A 23,082-nucleotide genomic window follows, 5' to 3' on the forward strand; every position below is an offset into this window, starting at 1 on the left:
GTAAATTCTTGCAATAGAACCCTTTCCAATTAGTTTTTAGTACCTCAGTCTTAAATGAAAAGACAACAAAGATTCCCAGGCATGTGAAGAAAGGCTCTAAATGTGAAAAGCATGAAAAATCAACAGAAAAAAAATAAAAAGAAACAGGAAGAAACAAAACTCAACCTTCTAAATTTCAAAGGTTTATTTACTTATTTGACAGTCTGAGTGGGAGAGTGAGAAAGAGAAAGAGAAAGAGAAAGAGAAAGAGAGAGGGAGAGGGGGAGGGGGAGGGGGAGGGGGAGAGGGAGAGGGAGAGGGAGAGGAGAGATAGAGATAGAGATAGAGATAGAGATAGAGATAGAGATAGAGATAATCTTTCATCCACTGGTTCACTCCCCAAACAGCTGTAACAAGGCTGGATTGCACAGAAGCCAGGAGCCTGGAATCCATCCGGATCTCCTGTGTGGGTAACAGGGACCCAAGTACTTTGGCCATTCTCTGCTGCTTTCTCAGGCACACTAGCAGGGAGCTGGATTGGAAGCAGAGCAGTCAGAACTTGAATTGGCTGCTCTGATATGGGATGCTGGCATTGTAAGCAACACTTAACCTGCTGTGCACAATGCTGGCCTCTATCCTTGTAATTTTAGTGACAGAACAAAAATGATATGGCACTCACGAAATAGGAAACTTTAAATGGAATGGGGTAGGGGGAAGGAACAAGTATTCTTGACAAGTAAACAAGGAAAAAAACAAGAAACAGAGATAGAGTGCACAGATAAAAAGACTTAAAGAGAGATGGCAACCAATTGTAAAGTATAACTTACATGTATGGATCCTGATCAAAACAAATTACATGAAGACAATTAGAAATTTGAATACTGACTCGGCATACATATGCTAATTTTACTGATATCATAGTAGAGCTGTATTATTTTAGGAGTCTATCTTGGAGAGATGTATACTAAAATATTCATGACAGAAATAGTACAGAGTCTGGGATTTGCTTCAATTACCAACAGGGGAAGGAGAATACAGATGAAAGAAGACTGACTATAAGTTGATAAATATTGAAGCAGAGAGGAGGGTATATGAAGCTAACTATATTCTTTAGTTTCTTCCTTAAATGTTTGACACTTCCTATAATGATAAATTTTAAAACATTTTTATTTATATAAGGTGAACAAATTTCATGTATTTCATATACACAGATTTAGGAGCATAATGATACTTCTTCCCCTACCCTCCCTCCCACCCAAACTCCCACCTGAACTCCTCCTTCTTTTCTTATTCTTTTAAATGTTACAGTGACATACTTTCAGTTTATTTTATAATCATAAGCTTAACCCTCACTAAGTAAAAAATTCAGCAAATCGTAAGGAAAAAAACCTTTTCCTGAACAGTAGAGACAAGAGCTGTAAACAATAACCATATCTGAAAATGTCAATTTCACTCATATATATATTTTTTTGTACTCTGTTAGTCACCAAAGATCAAGGAAAATGTATGACTGCTGTCTTTTTGGGACTGACTGATTTCATTAAGTAAATGGTTTCCAGTTGCACTAATTTTGTTGTGAAAGATAGGATTTCATAAAATTCTTAAAAACTGCATAATCAATGATAGAAAATTAAAAATGATGGTAGAAATAAAAGTTTCTAAAAGACCCAGAAGACAGTTGATTATATTTTCCAGAAGTAGAAAAAATAAAATACAGGAGAGAAAAATAAAGAGTAAATAATAATCTAGAGGGTCCAACATGTACAAAATCACAAAATTGAGAATGACAAAAAAACTTTCCGAAATGGAAGAAATGAGTTTCCACATTGAAACATATCACTCTGCTTCCAGAATGACAAATTAAAAAAAAAAAAACACTAAAGAATATACCAAATACGTTTCAGAACACCAGGAATTAAGAGTTATCCGAAGACTTTCAAAGAGGAAAGGTGACTTGACACAAAGGATCAGGAGTCAGAATGGCCATAAGCTTCACCATCACAACACAGGAAACTAGAATACAATGGAAGTAATCTTTTCAAATATCTGAGGGAAAATTACTACGCTCTGCCAAATTACAAATTCAGTGAGGGGAGCCAGCGTTGTGGCAGAGCCAGTTCCAGTCCTGGTTCTTCCACTTCCTACCCAGCTCCCTGCTAACGTGCCTAGGAAAGCAGCAGAAGATGGCCCAGGTGCTTGGGCCCCTGCCACAAATGTGGGAGCCCCAGATCAAGTTCTTTGCTCCTGGCTTTGGCCTAATCCAGCTCTGGCCATTGCAGCCATCTGGGGAGTGAACCAGCACATGATGATCTCTCTCTCTCTGTGTAACTCTATGTATGTGTGTATTAATTTATGTACATATAGAAATTGAGGAGACAGAATACAACTAATTGTACATTCACCTTTTCTGAGGTAACTACAAGAAGATGTGTTCTACCCAACCTAGAAAGTAAACTGAGAAAAAGACACAGACTTTGGGGAATGCAACTGATCAGAGCAAAGATGTAAAGGAAATGTGATTCTGTATACCATCAGTTCTGCTAGGAACATTTATAAAGCTGTAATAATGAAAAGATTCCTGGGAAGATGCCAGAAGGGAAATTGTATGTACGTAGCAGTATGAGATAACTAAAATCTAATATTCTATGTTATAAAGTAAACAGATTATGTCTCCAAATGAAAAGTCAAATCAAGAATTGTATTAAAAGACTGTTGAACTGAGGTACACGGCAAAAGCAGCAGGTAAGGATGAAAGTCCTTGTCATTGGGGGGGGGGGGTCAAGAACTAGCATGGCAGGAGGCTGGCACTTGGAAAGGCAGAAGAAGATGGCCCAAGTACTTGGAATCCTGCCACCCACATGGGAGACCAGGATGGAGTTCCTGGATCCTGGCTTTAGCCTGGCCCAGATCTGGCTGTTGCGACCATTTGGAGCATGAACCAGCAGATGGAAGACATTTCTTCTCTCTCTGTCTCTGTATATCTGTCCCTATGCCTTTTCAATTAAACAAATAAAATCTTTTTTAAAAAAGAATTATCCAGTAGTCTATAATTCCAAAAAATAAAATACTTTCACTATTCTATGATCCCTTCCACAGTTTGTATCTATATAATTCTACATACTTATAAAAGCCCAATCTCTTTTAATTTTTTACTGATACATTTTCATTAAGTTCACCTGTAATTTTATTTAAGACATAGTACTTCATTTTAGTACTATCCTTATATTAACTTTATTCTGAAATCCTTTAGGCAGAGGTTGTAATAGTATTTCCTTTTTCAAAATTTATTTATCTGAAAGATCAACAGAAAAAGGAGGACAGACAGAGACAGATTTTCCACCTGCTGGTTCACACCCCAAATGGCCACAATAGCCAGGTCTGGGCCAGACTGAAACCAGGAGCCAGGAAATCCATCCTGGTCTTCCACATTGATGGCAGGGATCCAGCTACTTGGGACATCATCTGCTGCCTTCCCAAGTGCATTAGCAGGAAGCTGGATTGGAAGTGGAGCAGCCAGGACTTGAACTGGCACTCTGATATGGGATGCTGGCAGGCATTTCAAACACTGGGCCACAACACAGGCCCATGGTATTTCTTATTAACTCTTCATTCCTTCAGCCTTTTAAAAAATGTTTATTTATTCTTCATCTACTTGAAAGGCAGAGTGACAGAGACTGACAGAGACAGATCTGCTGGTTCACTCCTCAAATGTTTGCAACAGCCAGGGCAGGGCCAGACCTAAGCCAGCAGTCAGGACCTCTATCCAGTTCTCTCCCATGGGTGCAGGGGCACAAGCACTTGAGCCATCATCTGCTACCTCTCAGAATGCATCAGCCAGAAGTAGGATCAGAAGTGGAAGAGCCAGGACACAAACTGGCACACCATATGGGATGTGGGTATCACAAACAGTGGTATGATATTCTGTACAACACCTGCCCCTTTTTTTACATTTATTAGTTAGAATTCTACCGCAAGGAAGAGCTTTACCTTATTCCTCATTAACTAACATATCGTGTAACTAATGGATTCTTACTTTATTCAACGTGTTATAATCTATCACTTCCATATGGCAATGTTCAAATTGTCCCAAATTTGGTTAGTAGGAGTCTTTCTTTCTTTTTTTTTTTTTTTTTTTGACAGGCAGAGTTAATGAGAGAGAGAGACAGAGAGAAAGGTCTTCCTTTTCTGTTGGTTCACCACCCAAATGGCTGCCACCGGCGCACTGCGTTGATCCGATCCGAAGCCAGGAGCCAGGTGCTTCCTCCTGGTCTCCCATGCGGGTGCAGGGCCCTAGCAATTGGGCCATCCTCCACTGCACTCCTGGGCCACAGCAGAGAGCTGGACTGGAAAAGGAGCAACTGGGACAGAATCCGTCACCTCAACCCGGACTAGAACCTGGGGTGCAGGCGGAGGATTAGCCTAGTGAGCCGCGGTGCAGGCCCAGGAGTCTTTCTTAGTCAACTTCTATATATTAATATTATATAATATTTGAGAAAGATATTTTCTTTTTTATACTATTTTTCATTGTATGAAAGGTTCAAATTTTCTGTATGTTCATCTACTTGCTTGCACTTTGCTTAATATTTCTTCACAAGTTTCCTAGAGGTGGTAAGTTACATAAAATTCGGTTTGGTTGAATTGGCTACAGTGTAGGCTTTAAGAAGACTCTGATTGTTCTCCTGATTGCTCAGGGGCATTGCAAACAAATTTATAAAATCATTACTTAGATTTTTCATTGCAGTGTATATACTTGCTTTGTCACATAGCACAGCAGGTATTCAATACCTGTATAATAAATACATTAAAGTTAATATATATGTTATACTCTTTTGTTGCACTGGTTTCTATGCCTATGTTATTCCCCACCCCCCAATAACACATTAGGTTACTATTGTTTTAAATAAATTTTCACACCTGGCTAAGCTTATTCACTTCTTATTTTTCTTTTCCAAAATACTCATTGATGTATATGTTTTTCAAATAAAAGTTTGACTCATTTTGTTATTTTTTAAGGAAAATGCAAGTGAAAAAATGATATTAAGCTAACTGGTTGGCTAGAGAAGTGCTGACATTTTTAACAGCAGCGTTCTTTGGTAGGAACTGGGCAATTAGTTCTATGCCTGCTATCTTTTAGGTTTCTCAGAGTGCTCAGCTTCTTTTCCATATATTGTATACAACACAAATCCCATAAAAACAAACTACTTTTGTTACTTTTGTGAATGAATTCTGAGTTCCATCAATGCAGTTTTATAACATAAGATTCATGAGTGTAAAATCATAAAAGTGGTGATAGAAAGTTAGGGTATTAAAGATATAATTTAACTTCCTTGTCTTAGAAAGAATCAAGTGAGTGGTTAATGCCACTGGGGTAGAGATTGGATGGGAAAGGAAATACAATGAGAAAGGGAGAAAGAGATTAGAAACAAAAGATTGTGGAATTTCTGAGGATGGTAACATCCACAGTATATGACTAACTACTATTAACAGAAATAATAAATGATCATTGTAAATGTTCTTTATAAAATATTTTAAAAGCTTTATAAATTAGATATAAATTGAAAAGGAAAAAACTGACATTGGATTCAATATGTAATAGAATTGGAGGTTATTGGTAAAGTAAAATCGTACATTAGATTTTAAGATTATAGCTCAGAATAAAAACCTAGAAACCATAAATCAAGATGATAAAGTCCTTTATTCTATTATTCACCCAGTAAGTTTTTAAAAACATCATAATAATTATATTAACATGGAGATGAATCAAATCCAGTTTTAATCTTCTAAACTTCGACTTGCCTAAAGTCCAAGATAAATTTACAATTCTTCTCTAACAAGTCAACTCCTATTCCTACTTAGCTGTGCAACTCTCAGTGCAGCAAGAATAACTGACTGAAAGTCTGTCTAAATTTAAAGCAGGTAACAGGAACGCTTCAGAAGGTAACCAGACTTCCCGAGTCACATGAGTTCTGCGATCTTTTAGTTTGTTACTAGGACACCAACATTACAAATGGCAGCAGCACTTACCTTTCAGTGTGGCCTTCTTCAATACCTTCATGGCATAAAGCTGTCTAGCATCAGAGCCTGAGATTTTTTTCACCAAGAAAACCTGTATTTAAATAAGAAAAATCAAATAGCCAAGTGTAACAAACTATATCTTTATTAAAATAAGATCCCTGCTGTAATATAGTTTATAATACAGATTCTGATGTAGATTATTTCCTTTAAAATGTATCAATTATAAATATGAAGTGGTTATACTTTTAACAGAGGTATCAACATAAGTGAATACATTTTTTTAGTTTTGTTGTTTTGCCAATTCCCAAAGAGTATACAATACTTTATGACAGAAAATTTAAACTATATACATAGCATTTAGAAGGCAAAGAGCCCAAAGTGTTTACAGTGTAGCACAGTTGGGGATGGTTGTGCTTTTAACAAAACAAAGTCTTCTGAGCCTCAAGACCATTACACAGGGATTCCTTTTGACCAGTTCTCTGTTGATAGAATTATTCACTGATGAAATGTCTTTTCTATGGATAGACAGATGAAAACTACAAGCACATACCACTGCTGGGCAGAAAAACAACACTTAGATTGAAGAATCCTAGTCACAAATACTTGATGTGACTTAAGCCAGAACCCACATCCCCACTTTTATACAATCAAATTATTATATAACCAGAGCATTTAACAAAGTTTATAGGAAAACAGAATTATTTGGTGGAAAAAATTCTGAAATCCATGCAGTTCATGATAAATGTTTTCCATGATCTTTTTAAAGACCCCACATATCCCTAAATATAAAGAGCATAATTCTCAGGTATGTATATTATGCAGTTGTTGATTTTCTAAATACTTTTTATTACTTTCAAGATTGAGTGTGTGGGATTTATGCAAAATGAATAAATTCTGCTATAAATAATTAATGGTCATGCTATAACATGACTCCAAATACCCTTTGCTCATTTTGACCATTAAATTCATGATCCTTTCCATCAAACCTTTAAACAGACCTCCTCAGTGGGTCCAAATTTCAAGTTTCCCCCATAGCCATTCTTTTGTATCAGTGTTCTTGAGCTGCTATAGATAGCAAGGAGAGAAGCAATAACCTAGAATTAACTTTAGAGTCCATTCACAATGATCTGACTTAGCATGTTAGACTATTAGTATAAAATCTATAAAGGATTAATTCAACCGATTCTAGGGCAAGGTAAAGTTTCTCACTTTGAGAAACTGTGCCAAAGCAACGGGCAATGTCTCTAAATCCAGTGAGGAAAACCACAACATGCAGAAACCTTGATGTAGGGGTGATGCTCTCCTCCAATCACTCCCTTCCCCCTTTACTAAGCCCCACTCTAGCTCCTCTCAGCCAATTAGCTGGGAGCCAATCTAAGGAAAGAAAAACATTCTTAGGGCAGTTCTAAGGTAGAATTATGTTCAAATGTTAAAGTCAGAGATGAGTAATATTTTTGAACAGGAACAGATTGCAATTAGGTGGAGATAATTAGGATTTATCTGATATTTATTCATCCTGAAGATTTCCTAATTGAGCTGCTTTGTTCCATTCTGTAAGAAAAATTTTCTAAACTGTCAACAGTTGTATGAAAGTACTCTCAACACTTTATAGAGTGTTTAGTTTGCGAAGTACCTTCAAAAGCTTTGTAACAGAGTATCACAACAATTTTGGGAGGCAGACCTACTATGCAATGCCTAGTTTATAGTTGCCTAAACCAGGACTTAAAGAGGTTAAATAATTTGCCCTGTGTCACAGTGGAGGTACTAGGACAAGAGTTGGGTCAGCCACCCAGTACGGTGCTTCTGCTCAGGCTGTTCTTTTTCTATCTCCTTTGGCTGGTGATCAGCCAAACCCAGCAGGAGCAACAGCAGTCCAGGCTGCCATGGGACCTTCCCCCATCACAGCATTTCTGACCTTTCTTACTCCCGCATGAAGCTATTCTAGGCAGTGACAGGTTATCCATGCTTCCTTGGCTTACAATGTTTTTTTAGGATGAGTAAGAAAGGAGTTGCCCTATTTTTAATGTTTGCTATTTATAGTAAGGTATTTAAATTACTTTTAAAGGAATAAAGGGAAAAGCATGCTAATTCCTAGGAACTTAAATATTGTGTTCCCTGACTATGTATTATATAAAAATAAACCCAAATATTTGGCCTTATGAAGTAAATGATAATACAATTTAATACCAGACCTTATGTACTTGACCTTATATCATTTAATTCTCACTACCACTCTGTAAGGTCACACAATAATTCTTTTCAGAATTACATGCTAGGAACTACACTACTGGTTTGATGCTGAGACAGTCAGTACAAAGCACGGCTCCTGCACTCAGAGATCAGACAGTCTACTGAAGGAGACAGTCAATAAACAAATAATTACACAAATGAAAAATTGAAATTACGCTAAGTGCCACGAAGATGACATACGTGGTGTTCTGATGGTGTAACACAGGAATAGGAGCTGGGCGGGATGGTAGGAAAGGCCACAGGTACCAGAGGAGCTGAGGGGAGCAGGGGCGGGCTCGTGTGTCAGGGGAAGAGCATGCGGAAAGGCTTTCCAGCGGGTTTGAGCCTGGCATGCTTTAAGGACTGGAAAAGAAGGCTGATGCGGCCAGAACACGGAAGGTGGAAAAGTCTATGAACTGGCACTGGAGTGGTAGCGGGGGTCTGACGGAGGGACTTCCAGCAATCTTAATTATTTTCCTTACATAAAAGTGAAGGGAGGCTACTACTGATGGGTTAAGGGGTGGGGGTGGGGCTGTGTATGAGATTAGCTCATGCTGGGTGTCATGTAAATACTGGATTGTACAAAGAATAAATTTAGGGTATAGACTTAGGAGATTCCTTTAACAGACAAAGAGAATGGTGCGGCATATTCTGGAAAGGGGCAGTAGTGGAGAAGACAGGCATGATTTCAGAAATCTTCCCCAGAAGATACAGGAAAGGGACAATGTACACCGAGTAGGAGATTAAAATTTTTGAGTGGACAAACTTTTAGTAACCAAAAATGACTAAATCATCCCAAAAGTCATTAAGGGATGGGAACAGAAAAGAGTAATGGGGAAAAACTGCTGAGCCCAAACTTGTTAAAATGTTTATGTGTGTGCTTGTGTGTGTCCATCCCATCCTTCTCCTCATACACCATGATTGTTTTGCCACACATTTAGAGATTACTCTTTATTACATTTTATTTATTGAATTCTATTAGCTTTCATTTTAAGCATCTGCATGTATTCATTTGGTAAGTTAAAATAAAGTACGGTTTGATGTTCCAAAAAAAAAAAATCTTTACTCAATCAACAGGACTTGGTGACAGATGAGATCAGCCAGGGTGGAGGAGGGGGAGTACTACAAAGATATGTCAAGTATGTCTCCCAAATTTCTGGATTGCTTAACTGCAGTCATAGTGACAGAGAAAAATGAAATAGGGGTACAGTAATATCATGAGTTTGGTCTTAGATATGCTGAATTTAAAGTGCCTTTGAGGCATGCAAATAGGATGAAAAATAAGCAGCTCTACATGAGAATTCAGAGCATGAAGGAGCAATCTAGATTGCAGATATAAATCTGTTACATCATGTGTATGTGAGTTACAAGGAAGATAGTGGGCACAGAGAGGAAATCAGTTAGCAAAGACTGCAGAGGAGATGGAAGCCTAGAATGAAAACTCGCCAACTTCAATGTTTAATGACTGGCTTGAAAAGGAAAACAGGGCTTCAAGAGGTTAAGTAACTTGTTCAAGCACACACAGTGAATAAACAGAATAAAAACAAAAATAAACTGGATCCAAGTCTGGCTTAGGGTCCAAACTTGCAACCATCATGCTCTGCTGGCCGCTTAGTCTAGAGCTGGATTAAAAGCATTGCTTTGGGTTTGAAAGAGGTTAACAATGGTAACAAATTACTTATGTTAGCCAAGAACTGCGGAATAGGCCTCTGGACTTCTCTGGGGCCAGCAGCCAACCGACTAGGGCCCCAGGGCCACAGGCTCAGCTGATGACCATGAGCTCAGTGTCCAACCAGCAGTTTGCAGACGGCTACACCGAAGCAGCAGAGGACATGGCCTGGTTGGCAGATGAGCTGCAGGGACTTCAGAGGGCTGCCATCTGTAAGTGGTTCAATGTGTGTGCAGACTGGGTTTGGCTTCCTGTCTGTGACTGCCTGTGCTGGGGTCGTGCTCAAGTGTGCACACATAGTAAGCTGAACGTGGAAAGCTTCCGGAGCCTGAAGGAGGGTGAAGCAGTGCAGTTCACCTTCAAGAAGTTTGCCAAAGACCTGGACGCCATCCTTGTCACTGGGTCTGATGGGGTATTCTGTACTGGGACTGAGAGGTGGCCAGAGGGGAAGAACATGCAGAAGCGCAGGTCTAAAGGAGACAGGTGCTACAACTGTAGAGGTCTAGATCACCATGCCAAGGGATGCGAGCTGCCCCTGAAGCCCAAGAAATGCCACTTCCACCAGAACATCAGCATATGGTGGCCTTGTGCCCCTTGAGGGCCCAGAATGCCCCCAGCTGCCTGGGAAAGCCAGCCTACTTCCGGGACGATGAAGAAGAGATCCACAGCCCTGCCCTGCTCCCTGAGGCCCAGACTTGAGCCACAGTGGGTGGGGGCTCTTATTTTGCTATCAGGAAGTTTCAAGGAGCAGGCATCAACCACACAGTGGAGACAGGGGGGACAGGGTGTGCTGGGGGGTAGCTGGCACTGCCATGAATCTCAGGCTGGGGTTCATAGCATCATCCCCTTTTCCCCCTTACTGGGAGAAAGGGTGAGGCAAAGGAATTCCAAACCAAGATCTATCTAAATACAAGTAAGGGCCTTGAGGGGGACATCAACCTATAACCTGCATGCTTTACTGGAGGCCCCACATTCAACATCTAGAAAGCAGTAGCTTTAGAAAGTAGCCTGGATGGGAAAGTCATTTTCCTTTCAAGGAAGACATGGAATAATACTTCCCTCGCCATGATGAAAAGATTGGTTGATGGCCCAGATTACTGGACTCAACCCACAAGCTGCTGTATTCTGTAGGAGAGAATCTCTCAGGAGTAAGACAGGGTTTTCCACATCTCGTTTCCTCATAACACAATTCTGGGACAGTGTGTTGGGAACTGTCCCAGACAAAGGGATTGATGACTGGCAAAAAGGGTGGTTAGGGCAAATGCCATAGACCCGCTGCTGCTAAACCCTCTGCCACCCATTTTTGACCAATATGATTTATTTATTTGATCCCCTAGATAACTGTACCTAGGGTGTCACTTTCTCCAGGAAGCCAACTGCACTGTATGCAAATGACATATCTTGTACATTTTAACTTTTTTTCTTAATATAAATATTCTGGTCTTGTATTTTTATATATTTTAACATAAGGCCCTCATTCCTGCACTGTGTCCTCAGGCACATGATAATTTCAGGGATAAGTCGGTAGCAGCTCCAGGTTGCACAGGAAATACTCCCCCCCCCCCCCATGGAGAGCAACAATTTGGAATGCAGTGTGCCAATTCGAGCTGGCTTTTTTTTTGGGGGGGGAGCAATAGTGTCCTCTTGAAACTCCCACCACCTTGAAAATGTTTCATGGAAGATGAGGTGTGAATTGGGTTGCCCCATGACTTGATCTCCTCCTGGAAGACTGAAAATTAGTCTATGTTAAATCAATAACAGGAGTCACCGTGCACTTGCTCCCCATGTAGGACTTCTGTCCTTAATGTGTTGTACTGAGAACTAACGGTAAAACTAGTCTTCAAACAGTACTTTTATACTTTGTGTGCCTGTGTGGGTGCAGTCTGTTGAAATCTTTACTTAGTATAGAGTTGATCTTCTGTATATAAAGATAATTAAAAATGAATCTTAATGAAGAATGGGATGGGAGAAGAAGTAGGAGGTGAGACAGTTTGGGGGTGGGAGGGCGTGTATGGGGGGGGGAACAGCTGTAATCCAAAAGTTATACCTATGAAATTTATATTTATTAAATAAAAGCTTTCATTTAAGAAAAAAGAAAATTAGCCTAAACAGGAAGAAGTGACACAGAGAAGTTAAGAGGCCGAGGCAGAGAGGAAACCATGGTTCGGGCTGCCTGATTCTAGTACACAGGTCTTTTGCTTCACGTAACAGAAGCATCCTTCACCAGATTAGGCCAGGCCCACTACGCACAACAGGGTGTGTGTATGTGTGTGAAAAACGTGAGCTGGTAAGGATGAGTTTGAAGACTAAGACCTCTGTACGTACCCACATGAAGCAAGGATTAAAATCCTTAACCTATCAAAATTCTTGGCTTTCAGGCAGACCCATATGTGAAGGTCTCGCAGCGTAAGGAGCCAGTGTTTTGTCCTGTGACAGTAGTGATTACTGTGTCATGGTAACTAAAGGAGGAAAAGAGGGTTTGTTACATGCTGAGAGATCACCAGAAATCTACCTCACTGTGTTGAAATGGGACAGATGCAACAGAACACACTGGGTGGTGTGTGTCTAATCCTGGGTTCCTCCTTCCCCAAACGCTGCTCCCCTCTGGTTATTCTATTTGTCCGGGCTTTGTAAGACTTCACTGAGTCTCTGAGTTGGTGATTACTAGGTGGCTTTGTTTGTGTAAATGTGTGTTGGTCTTTCTCCATGATCTTTTCGGGCTTCATTGTTTACAAACTTATTTTATATTGTGAGAAAAATAGCCAAGCATCTTGGTAAATTTTGTACAGGCAAAAGGATCTGAAACGTAAGTTGGAGGGGGGGAGGTTCTTCTTGAAGTGGGGACCTTAAGTCATCTTTACTTTTGTGTTCCCCTTCCCCTCTCCTATTTTGGATTTACCCTTAAAACTTGACTCCTACCCTACCCTCTTCTCCATACCCCTTCCACAAAAGGAAACCTACACATCACACCCACACACATAAATGTTCAGTTCTTGAAATATCTCCACAACTCTAAAAGGATTTGTGCAAAATTACTGAATGGGAAACCTTCATCCCTTGTTCCCAATGTCCTGAGGCAAGACTATTTCTTGATGTGATTTATGCCAAAAACTTAAGATACTGATGTATTTGGATAGTTCAAATCTACTTAATTTGTATCCTAAAGAAGAGAAGCAAATGGGGACCTTCTGAGTAGAAAGTGGGGTTTGGAGACCAAGGGGACTATGAGTGTACATCCAAGTCACTCAGGAACTCTTATGTAGGTGGAAAAACTTATGGTAAAGTGGCCACAAGGCTGTTTGATAGGAGACAAATTAACTCCATGTTTACTGCTAGAAACCAAAGCTTTGTATGAAATTTTCAAACATGGGGAGGGAGGAGGGTACGAAAGCTTGTGCCTGTTTCTTCAGACTCCTTCCCATCAGTCCTGAACTGCAAGAGACTAAGCCTCCTTGGCCCCATCACTGGGGTGTGTTTGCTTGATGGTTGATTTTTCTGTACTGGGTACTTCCTTTTCCATTTTTTAGTCACTCTGTAATACATCATGCTAACTCTCGCAATCCCTTTTTTTTGGGGGGGGGGGAGATAATACAATGAATAAATCAAGACTTCTTTGGTACTGAAAAAAAGTAATTGATAAAGAGGCCCACTAAAACACACATCAGAGTTAACTTGGTGCTGTTTTGAATCTGGCAAAGCCTATCTTCAAATGTTTTCTTACTGAGAAGTGATAAGGAATCACTGCACTGTGAAAGTTGAGTGCAATCTTATAATTTCCATCCAGCTGAGAAACGACTAGACAGATCAGGTAGCAGTGATTATAATGGTGTACTTTTCAAAATGAAATGTCCTGAATGTGTGTAGCAGGGCACAAGGACTGCTTAAAGAAAACTGACAAAGATGTTGCATCTTCTGGAGCAATGTTACTTATTTGGGAAAATATTTTTTACATGAAAACAAGAATGTTATTAAATAGAGTGCAAACTTTGCATTCATTTGGAAGACAAGCCATAAGCTGTGGGCATTTGATGAGCAGATTAAGTGCCACTTGGGACACCCATATCCCATATCAGAGTGTCTGATTCAAGTTTGACATACTCTGATTCTGATCCAGTTTTCTGTTAATGAACACTCTGAAAGGCAATAAATGATGGGTCAGGTAACGGACTACTCTCACCCACGTGGGACAATCATTTTGAGCTCCAGGCTCCTGGCTATTACGGACATTTGGGTAGCAAGCCAGTGGGTGAAATATCAAGCTCTCTCTCTTTCTCTCTGACTTTTGAATAAAATGAAAACTAATAAAAATTTTTAAAAAATTCTAGTTGCTGGCATTGTAGCATAGTGAGTAATGCTACCACCTGTAGTACTGACATTCCATATGGGCGCTGTTCGAGTCCTGGCTGCTCCACTTCCAATCCAGCTCTCTGTTACAGCCTGGGAAAGCAAGTCCTTGAACCCCTACACTCATGTGGGAGACCCAAAGGAAGCTCCTGGCTTCAGATGGGCCCAGCTCCAGCCGTTGTGTCCATTTGGGGAGTGAACCAGTGTATGGAAGACCCCTTTATCTGTCTCTCCATTTCTCTCTGCAACTCTGCCTTTCAAATAAACAAAAAATCTTAGATAAAATGAGTACGAAGTGAATACCACCAGTTCACTAAAATTTCAAACATACTTTTCTTTTTTTTAACTTTTATTCAATAAATATAAATTTCCAAAGTACAGCTTTTGGATTACAGTGGCTCCCCCCCTATAACTTCCCTCCCAACTGCAACCCTCCCATCTCTCATTCCCTCTCCCATTCCATTCACATCAAGATTCATTTTCAATTATCTTTATATACAGAAGATCAATTTAGTATATATTAAGTAAAGATTTAAACAGTTTGCATCCACACAGAAACACAAAGGGTAAAGTACAGTTTGAGTACTAGTTATAGCATTAATTCACATTGTATAACACATGAAGGACAGAGATCCTACATGCGGAGTAAGTGCACAGTGACTCCTGTTGTTGACTTAACAAAATGACACTCTTGTTTATGGTGTCAGTAATCACCCTAGGCTCTTGTCATGAGTCCAACATACTTTTCAATGAATTTCTTCATTATCCCACACTTACTCATAGTGAAAAATGTAAACAACATAGAAAATACCACCGGTAGGGAGAATAATAGCATTTCATAAAATATTTGCTCTCCCATTTGTACGAAACATACATAAACTACAAAAACAACTTTAAAAAGCATGCATACATGACTTACCTTTCCAAATGATCCCTGTCCTAATACTTTTAAAAGCTCAAACTGGGAAGGATCTGCCTTTTCATGACCTTCCTTTACATGATGTGTGATTGCAATTTCTTTGATACTGCCTTCTTCCTGCAGAGGCAAATAAACAGGGATAAAACAGACTTAAAGCTACTTTCTATTGCCAGAAATTAATTAATAATTTAGCATAGCATACTAGAAATCCTCAAACTGATATACAGAAGCCACCTTTTACTGACCCACCAGGCAAATAGAAAACATACACCAAGCAAATACACACGCTCTTTAAAAAAAAAAAAAAAAGATTTATTTATTTATTTGAAAGTCAGTTACACAGAGAGAGGAGAGGCAGAGAGAGAGAGAGAGAGAGACAGAGGGGTCTTCCATCTGCTGCTTTACTCCCCAATTGAAGCAAAGGCTGGAGCTGCACTGATCCAAACCCAGGAGCCAGAAACTTCTTCCTGGTCTCCCACGTGGGTACAGGGGCCCAAGGACTTGGGCCATCCTCTGCTGCCTTCCCAGGCCATAGCAGAGAGCCTGATTGGAAGTGAAGCAGCTAGGACTCAAACCAACACCCATATGGGATGCCCAAACTGCAGGCAACGGCCCTACCCCCTACGCCACAGCGCCGGCCCACAAATACACTTTTAAGCAAAATGTCAGAGAAAGAATGATATCAGCTCACTATGCAGGCCAATTTAACATACACATGACACTAGCACTTCCAATTATTTCTTCATACTCCTTATTGGAGATCATTAAAATAAGGACAAGAAGTCTGAAAATAAAAGATCAATCTGTGGTGCTCTGTTGTGTGGTTGTATTAGGAAAAAACAATGCTATATTAAAGAAAAACTCTGATGTCCATCAACTGGTGATTGGATAAAGAAATTATTATATATGTGTATGTGTACACACACTATGGAATACTACTCAGCTGTAATAAAAAAATGAAACCCTGTCTTTTCCAACAAAACGGAAACTGGAAACCCACTATACTCAGTGAAATCAACCAGTCCCAAAAAAGACAGATACTGTATGTTTTCCCTGATCTTTGGTAACTAACAAAGTACCTAAAATGTATGTATTGGAGTGAAATTGTCATTTTGAGATTTGATGACCTTTCACAGCCCTTGTCGCCACTGTTGAGAAGGGTGTTTTTTTTTGTCCTTCATATTATTTTTTTTTAAGATTTATTTTATTTATTTGAAAGACAGAGTTACAGAGAGAGGCAGAGACAGAGAGAGGTCTTCCAATTGCTGGTTAATTCCCCAGATGGCCGCAACGGCCGGAGCTGCGCCGATCCAACGCCAGGAGCCAGGAGCTTCTTCCGGGTCTCCCACGCAGTGCAGGGGCCCAAGGACTTGGGCCATCTTCCACTGCCTTCCCAGACCATAGCAGAGAGCTAGATCAGGGGAGGAGCAGCCGGGACTAGAAGCGGTGCCCACATAGGATGCCAGCATTTCAGGCCAGGGCTTTAACCTGCTGCGCCACAGTGCTGGCCCCTACTATTTGTTGAACTCTTTACTTAGAGTAGGGTTAATCTTAAGAGTATAAAGTAAACTGAAAATAGATCTTTGTAAAAATTAAGAATGGGAATGAGAGAGAGGAGGAAGAAGGGCAGGAGTGTGGGCAGGAGGGAGGGTAGGATGGGAACAATCAATATGTTTCTAAACTTGTATATGTGAAATACATGAAATTTTTATACCATAAATAAAATTTAAAAAATCTGAAGGCCAGTGTTGTGGCATAGTAGATAAAGCTGGTGCCAGTTCGAGTCCAGCCTACTCTACTTCTGATCCAGGTCTCTACTGATGGCCTGGGAAAAGTACCAGAAGATGGCCCAATTACTTGGGCCCCTGCCTCCCACATGTGAGACCTGAATGAAGCTCCTGGCTTCAGCCTAACCCAACCCTGGCCAGTGTGTCTACCTGGGGAGTGAACCAGCAGATGGATCTCGGTCTCTCCTTCTCTCTAACTCTTCCAAATTAATAAGTAAATCTTAAAAAACAAAAAAAAACAAAAAAAAAAACAAAACAACTTGTTCAATCAGGAGAGGGGCTGAAAAATACTCCAGGGTAAACTTGGAGACTTCTATGCTCAGTACAGCCATTTAATTAAGTACACTGAATCTTTATCTGCTTGGAATACTTTCTGTTACAGAATGACCTGGGATCTGCGAGGAGAGAAAGGAGTAACTCCAAAATACAAAATCAGAAAGATTTAACATTTGGATGGCACAGAAGAGAAAAAAAGACTGTTCAGTGTGGTTGAACAGTGAAGGTATCTGGGTTAAGAGGATTTTTGAGGGAGGGTGTTGGAACTCATAGAACAAAATACATATGTATATAGGATTTTACTTATTTTTGTTGAGATCAGAAAATTAAGTAGACCTTATTTACATGAGACACATACCACGTGATAGCCAAAAACTACAATAATGTGAAACCAGAAACATAAGCCTATTAACTAAAGATGATCAGCTCTATTTTTTGAGTGTAATGTTATCCTTTCCTAGGTACATCAGTACTATTAGTAGTATCTAAACGTGTTATACAAACTATTCTGGCTACTATTATATTCCATCCAAACACTTGAGCTCAATTAACATTTTCTGAGCTACTCATAGAAAGTTGGTAATCTAAGGAATTAGCAAGAGTTTTCAAAAAGATGTAACAGGATATCTTACCATGGTAGCTTTAAAAAAAAAAAAAGATTTATTTGAAAGTCACAGTATCAGAGAGAGAGGGGGCGACAAAGAGATCAATCTTCCATCTGCTGGTTCACTTCCCAAAAGGCTGTAATGGCCATGGTTGGGCTAGGCTGAAGCCAGGAACCATGAGCTTCATCCAGGTCTTCCACATGAGTACAGGGGCCCAAGGACTTGGGCCATCCTGCGCTACTTTCCCAGGTACATTAGCAGGGAGCTAGACTGGAAGTGGAGTAGCTGGGACTTGAACCAGTGCTCATACGGGATGCAGGTGCTGCAGAAAAGTGGTTTAACCCACTGTGCCACAGCACCAGCCCCCAACATGGTAGCTTTTGAACAAGAATAGCACAAGGGAGGAAAAAAGCTTCCAGAAGAGGAAAAGAATCCAAGGGTATCGTTTTACTTTCTAAAAGGCTGGACATTTATAGATAATTTTACTATTTAACCTAGGCAGCTTATTCATTCTGAACTCTCTCAAAACTATGGCAACAATAATGAAATAATATTGGTTTAGCTCTTGGTTTTGTGATTTCCCATTATCACCTTTAATTTTCAATAATCCTGTACAGTACATATCAGGGTAGAAACAAGCACTAGCTGAATCTAAGATGTTACCTCTTCCTGGGTACTCCTCTCAAAAAGGGGAAAATGGAGGAGGAGAGGGAGGGAGGGAGGGATCTTCCAACTATTGGTTCACCCTCCAGATGGGCCGAAAAGGCCAGGGCTGGGTGAGGCTGAAGCCAAGAGTCAGGAGCTTGTTCTGGCTCTCGATGTGGGTACAAGGGCCCAGTCACTTGAGCCCTCTTCTGATGCTCTCCCAGGGCATTAGCAGGGACCTAGATTGGAAACAGAACAACCAGAACTCGAGCCTGTGCCTATATGGGATACTGGCATCGCAGGCAGCGGCTTTACTTGCTATACCACAGCACCACTCCCCACTTTTTTTTTTTTTTAAGATTTGTTTTCTTTATTTGAAAGACAGAGTGACGGAGAAGAAGGCAAAGACAGAAAAAGAGATCTTTCAATTGATGGTTCACTGTCCAAACGGCTGCAAGAGCCGGGGCTTGGCCAGGCTGAAGCTAAGAGCCCCTAATGCCATCTGGATCTTTCATTAAGTGGCAGGGGTGCAAGTACCTGGGCCATCTTCTACTGGTTTCCCAGGTGCGTTAGTAGGAAGCTGGATTGGAAATGGAGCAGCTGGGAGTGGCCCCTCTGTTTCAGCTCTCTGAAAATCTTATTTTAAAATAAATTTCAAAAAAGTATCCTTTTTCTTAGTGCTTTTTTTCTTTTAAAAATTTATTTATTTTATATGAAAAGCAGAGAGAGAGCAAGAGCAAGAGACTGATCTTTTTTTATTTTTTTAATTTTTTGACAGGCAGAGTGGACAGTGAGACAGAGAGAGACAGAGAGAAAGGTCTTCTTTTTGCCGTTGGTTCACCCTCCAATGGCCGCTGCGGCCGGTGCACCGCGCTGATCCGAAGGCAGGAGCCAGGTACTTATCCTGGTCTCCCATGGGGTGCAGGGCCCAAGGACTTGGGCCATCCTCCTGCACTCCCTGGCCACAGCAGAGAGCTGGGCTGGAAGAGGGGCAACCGGAACAGAATCCGGTACCCTAACCGGGACTAGAACCCAGTGTGCCGGCGCCGCAAGGCGGAGGATTAGCCTAGTGAGCCGTGGCGCCAGCTAGAGACTGATCTTCTATTCACTGATTAATTTCCCAAAAGCCTGCAAACAGGATGAAGCTGGAGGTGGAAATGCAACCCAGCTGTCCCACATGGGTGGCAGGGACCCAGCTACCTGAGCCATCACTTGCTTCCTCACAGGGTCTACATTAGCAGGAAGCTAGAATCAGGAGCTGGGATTCAATCCCTGGCACTCTGATATCGGAGGCAAGTATCCTAACTGGCATCTCAATCCCTATGCCAAATGCCTGCACTCTCTTTTTCAAAGCATCTTCCTCTATTCCCTACCCTCACCCTCCAAAATTGTTCTGATCATGCCAAACATCTTTGAGGATATAAACCAGAATTAAAAAAAAATATTTTCTAAACTGAGGTTCAGGAGCACAGAAAATTTTCTTGGAGGTAGAGAGATTAATTCCTGTGGCAAGTTTGCCATCGGCCCAAGTTCCAAAAACTTGCCACTACTTTATCCTGAACCTATCTCAATGCCCAGACTATGCTTCATGTCATTAAGTCATTGCCTCATTAGGATTTTAGAAATGTATCTGAGGCCCAACTAGGACATACTATTCATGCCTGGGCAATCTTGGACAACAGGTGGGAAAACAGCAATGTGCTCTTCTAGCTCATACCAGGAATCCAATGAGATGGATGCAGAAAGAACTATCAAGTTTCTGAAGACACAGACCCAAGAACAGACTGACACATGCATGTGACACACATATCTTATGTCACCTGATCACTTGTTCCCAAAATAAATTTGCCACATGAAAACAAAAACTACAACTTGACAGTTTGGAACACTATCGTTTTATCTTTAGTACATAGTGAAGCAGCTACAATTTTACAGAAAAAGAATTTTGTCAAAGTGAAGCATAGATATGGCACATACATATTAATTACTCTGTGAGGCGCAGATGATTTTATATTCTCTGGTACAACTGTATTTTATTTTTTGAAAAGATATATTTACTTATTTGAAAGAGCGTTACAGAGAGACAGACAGATACACACACACATATACACACAGAAATCTTCTGTCCACTGGCTCAACTCCCAGATAGTCACAACAGACAGGAGCCAGGAGCTTCACCAAGTCTCCCATATGGGTGGCAGAGGACCAAACTAAGTAAGCCATCTTCTTCTGCTTTCCCCAGGCTAATAGCAGGGAGCTGAATCAGAAGTGGAGGAGCTGGGACATGAACAGGCACCCATATGGGTGTCACAGCTGGTGGCTTTACCTGCTACACCACAATGCTAGCCCCCAGTGCAACTATAATTTAAATAGTACTTTTTTGGGGGCCGGCACATCCCATATGGGCGCTGGTTCAAATCCCTGCTGTCCCACTTCATATCCAGCTCTCTGTTATGGCCTGGGAAAGCACTGGAGGACAGCCCAAGTCCTTGGGCCCCTGCAGCCCCGTGGGAAACCCGGAAGAAGCTCCTGGTTCCTGGCTTCTGATCGACACAGCTCCGGCCATTGCAGCCATCTGGGGAGTGAACCATCAGTTGGAAGATTGATCTCTCTCTCTCTCTCTCTCTCTCTGCTTCTCCTTCTCTCCTCCTCTGTGGCCAACTGGGGAGTGAACCAGCGGATAGAAGATCTCTCTCTCTCAGGCCGGCGCCGCAGCTCACTAGGCTAATCCTCCGCCTAGCGGCGCCGGCACACCGGATTCTAGTCCCGGTTGGGGCGCCGGCACACCGGATTCTAGTCCCGGTCGGGGCGCCAGATTCTGTCCCGGTTGCCCCTCTTCCAGGCCAGCCCTCTGCTGTGGCCAGGGAGTGCAGTGGAGGATGGCCCAGGTGCTTGGGCCCTGCACCCACATAGGGAGACCAGGAGAAGCCTCTGGTTCCTGGCTCCTGCCATCGGATCAGCGCGCCAGCCGCGGCGGCCATTGGAGGGTGAACCAACGGCAAAAGGAAGACCTTTCTCTCTGTCTCTCTCTCTCACTGTCCACTCTGCCTGTCAAAAAATAAAAAAAAATAAAAAAAAAAGATCTCTCTCTCTCTCCTCCTCTCTGTGTGTAACTTTGACTTTCAAATAAATAAACAAATCTTTTTAAAAAATGGTACTTTTTAAAATTTTTAATTTTTTTGTTTTTATTATTTTTCATTACAACTGCTTTTCACCACTTATAATACACTCCAGATTGTTATTTTTACAGAAATTGATAAAATCTAATTGTAGGCAAAATTTCTAAGCTGGCCATGTGTCGCTCCCCCTCTTCGTGGAGGAACGACACAGGACCCTGCGCTGTTCTTTTGTCTGCTCGGCCCTTCCCGGGTTTGCTGCTGGTTCTTCCCGGGTTGGCTACCGTCCCTTCCACCTCCGTGGAAGGGCGGTTCCCCCTGCCACTTTCCCCACTTCCGCGGGGGAGCGGCACACCGCCGGCCGGCTCTCTCGGGGGCTGCACAGGTGTTCCTTCAGATAGATGTTCCTGGTGCATGTTGTCTCTCTCCTCCTTTATAGTCCTCTTCCACCAATCCCAACTCTGCTACCCACACGCCGAGTACGCTGCTCTCCTCCAATCAGGAGCAGGTCCTGCTGTTTATTGGTTGAACTGGAGGCAGCTGTGTAGAAGCTGTTTCCTCCCTTCTCAGTGCCATATTGTGGGAGAGCAGATGCATAGAATAAGTCTTAATTCCAGTAACTTAGTCTAGTCCGAGTTGCTCCCCACAGCCATGGATCTACATTATGATTCTATACCAGGGTAGGCTTTATTAAGAAGGTGCTATATGAGCAAAGATCTGAAGGAGGTGAGGAAGTCAACCACCTGGGAGAAGCACATTCCAGACACAGGAAGAAGTCAGGGCAAGGGCCAGAATGGGAACACATCTGGAGACCAGTGTTTGGATCAGAGTGTGAAAGAGGAGAAGAAAGAAGTTAGAGAAGGAACGAAAACTCAGGAAGCTCTCATGCTTTGCTTCCTCTTGATTGGCTGGTTCCAATGAAAATACTTCTAACCTATGACATATCATATTGATAGCATTCCTTTTTCTTAGACGGCAATTCAAATTACGAACAAGGTGCTCTACTAAATATTAGAGACACTAAGATAAAGAGTGTCTTGGGGCCGACGCTGTGGTGTAGCGGTTCAAGCCACTGCCTGCAGTGCCAGCATCCCATATGGGTGCCAGTTCGTGTCCCGGTTGCTCCTCTTCTGATCCAGCTCTTTGCTATGGCCTGGGAAAACAGAAGATGGCCCAAGTGCTTGGGCTCCTGCATCCACATGAGAGACCTGGAGGAGGCTCTTGGCTCCTGGCTTTGGATTGGCTCAGCTCCAGCTTCTGCGGCCATTTTGGGGGTGACCCATCAGATGGAAAATCCCCCACCCCCACCTCTGCTTCTCTGTAGCTTTGCCTTTCAAATAAATCTATGGACCTTAAAAAAAAAATAGAGTATCTGCCTTCAGGGGCGGGCATTTGGCCTAGTGGTTAAGCTGCTGGTTAGGATGTCCATGTCCCATATCAGAGTGCATGGGTTCGATACCTACCTCTGGCTCCTGACTCCAACTTCCTGCTAATTCAG

The 23,082-nt window shown here is 41.6% G+C and overlaps 1 protein-coding gene across 8 annotated transcripts in view; it reads right to left on the minus strand.

Moving 5' to 3' along the window:
• Nucleotides 1–23,082, minus strand: part of RPS6KA3 (ribosomal protein S6 kinase A3) — a 112,264-nt gene that overhangs the window by 38,162 nt on the left and 51,020 nt on the right. For all 8 annotated transcript variants that reach the window (XM_070067183.2, XM_008272438.5, XM_070067182.2 and 5 more), the window contains 2 exons: nt 15,156–15,272; nt 6,004–6,085 (listed from right to left, as the gene is read on the minus strand). In XM_070067183.2, coding sequence (XP_069923284.1) covers nt 6,004–6,085; nt 15,156–15,272 — 199 coding nt within the window. The remainder of the gene's footprint in view (nt 1–6,003; nt 6,086–15,155; nt 15,273–23,082) is intronic.

Source organism: Oryctolagus cuniculus, chromosome X, assembly GCF_051225735.1.
Source record: "Oryctolagus cuniculus isolate XC-2025 breed Fujian yellow rabbit chromosome X, ASM5122573v1, whole genome shotgun sequence".
Classification (NCBI taxonomy): Eukaryota; Metazoa; Chordata; class Mammalia; order Lagomorpha; family Leporidae; genus Oryctolagus; species Oryctolagus cuniculus.